Source organism: Sinocyclocheilus grahami, unplaced genomic scaffold (assembly GCF_001515645.1).
Source record: "Sinocyclocheilus grahami isolate Dianchi unplaced genomic scaffold, SAMN03320097.WGS_v1.1 scaffold1235.1, whole genome shotgun sequence".
NCBI classification, from domain to species: Eukaryota; Metazoa; Chordata; class Actinopteri; order Cypriniformes; family Cyprinidae; genus Sinocyclocheilus; species Sinocyclocheilus grahami.
The window spans coordinates 204127-210785 of NW_015506414.1; the positions used below are offsets into that span (position 1 = coordinate 204127).

Here is a 6659-nt window from a genome sequence, read left to right on the forward strand (position 1 = left end):
AGATGAGTCCTCTGCACAATCTGACTTTGCTGCAGCCTGGAACTGAACTGCTGGTTTCGTCTGGTCAGAGGAGAACTAGCCCCCGACTGAGCCTGGTTTCTCCCAAGGTTTTTTCTCCATTCTGTCACTGATGGAGTTCTGGTTCCTCTGGCTTGCTTAGTTGGGGACACTTCATTTCCAGCGATATCGTTGACTTGATTGCACAGACACTATTTAAACTGAACTGAACTGGATGATGACATCACTGAATTCAATGATGAACTGCCTTTAACTGAAAACTGAGTGTTTATTATTGTCCTTCTGCATTATTGACACACTATTTTCCTAATTAATGCTGTAAAGTTGCTTTGACACAATCTGTATTGTTAAAAGTGCTATATAAATAAAGGTGACTTGACTTGGTATTACATTTAAAGTTAATACATTTTAGATGAACTAAACTGCAAATTCATTATTATTAAAATTTGTAAAAAAATGACACAAGTTTGAATAGAAATGTCATTAAAGTATATTTTAGTTTACAATAAATGATTGTCAGTACATTAGCCATATTTCATAGACAATAAACGTAATTCTGAAAATACATATAAAGATGTACAGAAGTCCCGCTTAAGTGGGTCAACAAAGTTCAAGTAACTGTAATATGTAAATGTAATTTGATATAAACTAATATATATATTGATAAATTGATAAACTGTGGCATGTTATACCCAAAAATCCTTCATGCAGTGGACTACCAGCAAAACTGATAAAAAATTTGGGACCAGAAATTATCCAGACACTTTGACCTGACCATGTTTTGCTGAAGAGTTTTTTCTTTAATTGCTAATGCGACCTTTTTACTCCACAGACTGAACAAAATTAAGCATTGCTTGGTAATTGGCTGAGCTAAATTGCTATTATCTAATTGTGTACTTAAATTTAACAGCTGAATAATGTTTGGTTGATTGTAATCCATTAAATACCTTTCTATGAAAGCTATCTGACATTATCAAAATGAATTTGTTCTCTAACACAGTTTAACTCTGAGTTCTTGTCATATTTTATTACAATTTTCTAAACTATAGTGAATAAACTGTGATAATGTGAGAAACGCTGAAAGTGTCTGAATAAATTTTGGTTTGACTGTATATCTAAAAGTGTATTGTTTCCCTAATAAGTATGTAAGTAAGTTTTTTAAGTATGCTAAAATGTGTTTCTTTTTCACAATGGAAGGCTGGTTTGTGTGTGTGTATGTGTGTGTGTGAGTGTATGAAGTGTTTATCTATTATATGTGTCCCTGCAGCACAAAAGCAGTGTTAAGTCGCTGGAGGATATTTGTAGCAATAGCCAACAATACATTGTATGGGTCACAATTATACATTTCTCTTTTATGCCAAAAATCATTAGGATATTAAGTAAAGATCATGTTCCATGAAGATATTTTGTAAATGTCCTACCGTAAATATATCAAAACTTAATGTTTGGTTAGTAATATGCATTGCTAAGAACTTCATTTGAACAACTTTAAAGATTATTTTCTCAATATTTAAATTTTTTTGCACCCTCAGATTCCAGATTTTCAAATAGTTGCTTCTCAGCCAAATATTGTCTGATCCTAACAAACCATACATCAATGGAGAGATTATCTATTCAGCTTTCAGATGATGTATAAATCTCAATTTCCAAAAATTGACCCTTCTGACTGGTTTTGTGCTCCAGGGTCACATTTATGTCTCTTCATGCAGTAACTGTAGTGTCTTCTGAAACTATCACACATGATGATGGTTTGATATGTTGTCTGTGTCAGCGCTGATCATGTGAACACAGATGTGAAGGAACCACTGGTCTGCTGATGGTCTCTCACCTCTCCGGCTCTGCAGAGCTGACAGCGGCGGTGTGGACACCTTCATGGCCAGTCCATACGCTCCTCTGAACGAGTGACTGTCCCTCACGATGAAGGAGCCGGGCTCTCTGTCCTTCAGAACCGTGATAGCTGCGTGAGAACAGAGAGAGGTCAGATGAGCGTCAAACACCGCAGCCGTCCATCAGCCGTCACGATGGGATCCGTACCTTGTTCCCGAGCGATGTCGGGCTTGTACCAGTATTTGGAGGTGTCCTGGACGAAGCTGACGGTCAGCCGGTCTGAGGGCAGGACGCTGGGGAAGGGGATGCTGAGCAAGGAGACGCTGTGAGGACTGGAGAAACCGCTGGGAGACTCCGAACCCTGCGACAGCTCGCCGTCAGACTCCAGTGCCTCCAGCTTCTCCTCAAAAGGCTGCTGCAGGACTCGGGCTCTCGGGCCACTGAGAGGAGAGCTGTGGGCGTTCGGAGCGGGCAGAGACGGGCCGGAGGAGGACGGGGCGAAGCTCACGCAGTCTGCAGACCTGCAGCAACAACAAACAACACTCTACTGTCATCATCAACAACTCAACGAATCTCACATTAGTTTTCACATCAGATTTTGACAGAATTAAAATCATTCAGAGCTACAATCTGATCTTACAGGGTTCATGAAATGCATTTTTAAATTATTTTAATATGTTTCCTGAGGTGCACTCATAATCTTCAGGGCCGTTTACACATCATCATTTTCAACAAAAAATGGAAAACTTTTCATGCATTTTGGCCGTTCATTTACACGACAATGGTGAATTAGGGGCCTGACAACACACACTTTTGAAAACCGGTTTCAAAGCGCAAGTTTTTGAAAACGATATATTTTTGCGGATCCATGTGAACGGGGAACCTTTTTGTCTGTACGTGAAACTTATCAAAAACACAAACAAAATACTTAATGACTTAATGTCATAATTTCAATATAGGCAGTGATTTTCTACCCCGAATTTCTCCTCTGATTTGAAGGCTCTGCTGTCTAACATCACTGAATATGAAATAAGCATTACACAGGGAACTCTCTTGAAAACATTTACTGCATTTTTACTACAACAGCTGCCAAGATGAACTAATCATGACGTCACGATTCTCCCGATTTCAAATCCAGGTGTTTCAGAAGGGTAGACATTAATAAATCTTTTTTTTTTTAAATGAGGAGTTAATTTTAAACTCGTAAACTTGAAGTATGTTTGAAGTACGTATGTTGAAGAGCTTTCTGATTCTTCATTTTATCAACTGTCTCCAGTAGAGCTGCTTTACAGCTAAAACTGAATTTGTTTCATAACTGATGAATTTTACATCATGAACACTGTCATTTCATTGCTTATGAATGTGAAGCTGCTTTGAAAGCATCTGTATTGTATAAAGTGCTGTAGAAATAAATGTGACTTTACTGTCACTGGACTAGAGAAAGTCTAAAGGGACACAATTTTCAGTCGTATTTACCTACCTTGATTTGAAGGAGGCTAGTAGAACCATTTTAGTTTTATCTCTAGTGATAAAAGGTTTATTTCACTAAAATTATACCTTGCAGATGCAACATTTTAACATTTAATTTTAAAGGTATGTAATATTCCAATGTATTTATCAAAGCATGGCATCAAATACACCCAGTCTGGACTGAGACCAGAACATCCAGTGACCCCGAGTAAAACCAGTCTGGACCAGAGAAGACAGGTCAGGATTTCAGCTATAGAAATCTGTCTTCCGCAGTTCTTTCTTTCTGTTAAACCTGGCACTGTGTCATGAATGAATGAGTGCAGCTGTACCGATCAGAGAAGGCCGTGACTCCAGTGATGTACGGTCTGTGATGCTGGAAACCTTCATTTGAAGCTCCCATGAATCCTGCATTCTCTCTCATATCTGAAAGAACAACATGAACACGATGCACTCACATCTGCTCACATTCACAGGACAACACTGAATGTGAGGTGTGTGTCACTGAAATCACAGCTAAACATGCAGTGAGATGCTGTGTCTGTCACTCCATCACGATCAGCTCAGCCAATCAGGTGAGTTTGGGGGCGGAGCTAATGGGACAGACGGGGTGTGTTTTGGGATGCTTCATTTAAGTTGCATTCGGTGACACACTTCACACACTTTAATTCATCTAAAGCGTGGACCATGAGCACACATGTGGTGATGCCACACACAAACGAGTGGACACAGTTTATATTTCACTTACTGGTGTAAAATGAGTAAATGAACCAGAAAATCCAGCAAACTAGTGAAGAAGAACTAACATATTTATTTCTGTCATGCTAATAAAGCATTCAGAATTTAACACAAATCAAACTGATCAAATTCACTCACTAGATAGTCATCATAAGTAGCTATAAATATCTTTTGATAAATATCTTAAATATCTTATTTTAGTGAATTGTGTGATTTACCGTGTTCAGCTCTGCAGGATCCAAATGAAGGAGACGGCGTCTGTCTGAACGCTGAGTAGCCCATCATGCTCTTCACTGGAGACAGAGATCAAGACACACACACACACACACACACACACACACACAGAGAGAGAGAGAGAGATCAATCTCTGACAGATACAGCAGGTGAAGCGTGGATGTGTGCAGACATGACGATCTTTACATCATTTAAACCTGAATACTGATGATACTCTTGATTCATGGCTGAAGTGCTGAACTGAACTGAAATACTACCAATTAATGAACTGCTCTATAAAGGAAGGACTCAGTTAGTGTCCTAATGTGTGTGTGTGTGTGTGTGTGTGTGTGTGTGTGTGTGTGAGTGTGTGTGATGTGTGTGTGTTACCGTATGGAGTGGGTGGTGTGATGGGGAAGGCTGGTGTTGAGGGCATCATATCACTGCCAGTGTCCAGTGAACTGTGAGATGAGTATTGCACACTATCTGCTCTGAACACCGCTGCATGCTGCACACACACACACACACACACACACACACACAGTCACTGGACAAACCTAGAAACACACCCAATACAGTAATAACAATGCTATTATTGATTGTGACTGTGTGCACTGCACTTACAACAAATAAACACTGTGAGATAAAATGGAAAGTAAATATTATGCACTATTTCCAAACTGAATCAGCAAATCTGTGACACTGATCATGTGACTCTTTGTATGAGACCCTTGCCATTTTTGCCATTAAAGCAAAAAAAAAAAAAAAAACACTAAGGGAATCCAACTTTTCACTCAAACTGTTTTGCTAATAATATAATTTGCAAATAAATGTTTGTATTAAACTAACATGTTAAACTAATGAAAAATGCAATATTTAAACTAGAAGAATGTAAGAAAACTACAGTAAAACAGTGATATTGTGAAATATTATTACAATTTAAAATAACTTTTCTATTTTTATATGTGTTAAGCTGTAATGTATTTCTGTGATGCGCAGCTGTATTTTCAGCATCATTCCTCCAGTCTTCAGTGTCACATGATCTTCAGAAATCAGTATAATATGCTGATCTGCTGCTCAAGAAACATTTCTGATTATTATCAATGTTGAACACAGTTGTGCTGCTTATTATTTTTGTAGAAACCGTGATACATTTTTTCAGGATTCTTTGATGAATGTAAAGCTGAGTGTGTGTGTGCAGTGAATGAGAAGCATTTGGTGACATACTTTGACAATCCACTAGTGCAGGGCTATTCAGTTAGCTTAACAGGCAGGGTCTAGTACCAGCAGACAGAAGCAAACAAGGTAATCCAAAAACAGGCGAAGGTCAGGGCAGGCAGCAAACAATCATCAAACAGATAAACAGGCCAAGATCAAAAACACAAGGGCAAAGCAAGGCAAGGAAACACAGAAAACATGGCAACTAGGAAAACATTAGAGACTAACAATCGTCAGCGGTGTGAGAGTGTATGTCATACCTGTCAACCCTCCCGTTGTTCTATCCCGCTATCATCCCGTTTAAATATTTTCCCGTATTTCTCACGTATTTTCAATCTATCTATAAAAAAAAATCCCACCGGGTGTATTTTATATGTTTCATACATTCGCCTCCGGTAAAACTCCCGTAATTTGTATGACCCAAACAAAGAACCTATACTGACTTCTGTACTGGGCTTCTATACTCTTTGGCCCAAACCTCATTATATGAATAATCACATCAACATATCCCAAGGTTGTCCAGTTGCCAGATCTTGTATGAAACGCATCCTTCTCACACAATCGACACACACACTTCAACCCATCTGTCCCCTCAACTTGGCAACCTACAGCCCAGTGATGCTACTGATATAGTTAGTACCGCGGGAAGGAAACACGGATCACTGGTAGAAATGGGAGGAGAAATATAGCTATATGAGATATAGCTTACACTTCGAAAGGTTATGGTATAATTGATTAAATATGAGTGCTGCAAGTTTCAAAGTCAGGTGCTGCGCTGCTTTGTTTACTGCAGTTACCGGGGAAACGGCTATATTCCTGGCAAAAAGCGCCCCCTGCTGGCAGAGAATGAATTTGCATTTTTCAATAAGCCCTTCTGCTCTTTGTTTAGACCAAAACGACCCTTATTTTTACACAGAAATCATGCAGTTGTAAATGTGAACCGGTGGATCGACAAGAAGATAATGAATTATAAAACTCTAAAGATATAGCCTACACTAGAATATATTTATATGTTACTAAATGAATATAATTGTTTGATAATAATTGTTTAAATTAATATAATAAATTAATATAATAATATTATAATAAAATAATTTTATTATAGCAGCGGTCAGTGTGCGTGTGTGTGTGTGCGTGTGTGTGTGTGTGTGTGTGTGTGTGTCACCTGTGTGTGCGGT

The 6659-nt window shown here is 38.6% G+C and overlaps 1 protein-coding gene across 4 annotated transcripts in view; it reads right to left on the minus strand.

Moving 5' to 3' along the window:
* Window positions 1-6659, minus strand: part of LOC107568339 (tensin-3) — a 36451-nt gene that overhangs the window by 9927 nt on the left and 19865 nt on the right. For all 4 annotated transcript variants that reach the window (XM_016254300.1, XM_016254298.1, XM_016254299.1 and 1 more), the window contains 5 exons: window positions 4654-4771; window positions 4269-4343; window positions 3645-3738; window positions 2053-2366; window positions 1847-1975 (listed from right to left, as the gene is read on the minus strand). In XM_016254300.1, the coding sequence (XP_016109786.1) occupies window positions 1847-1975; window positions 2053-2366; window positions 3645-3738; window positions 4269-4343; window positions 4654-4771 (730 nt within the window). The remainder of the gene's footprint in view (window positions 1-1846; window positions 1976-2052; window positions 2367-3644; window positions 3739-4268; window positions 4344-4653; window positions 4772-6659) is intronic.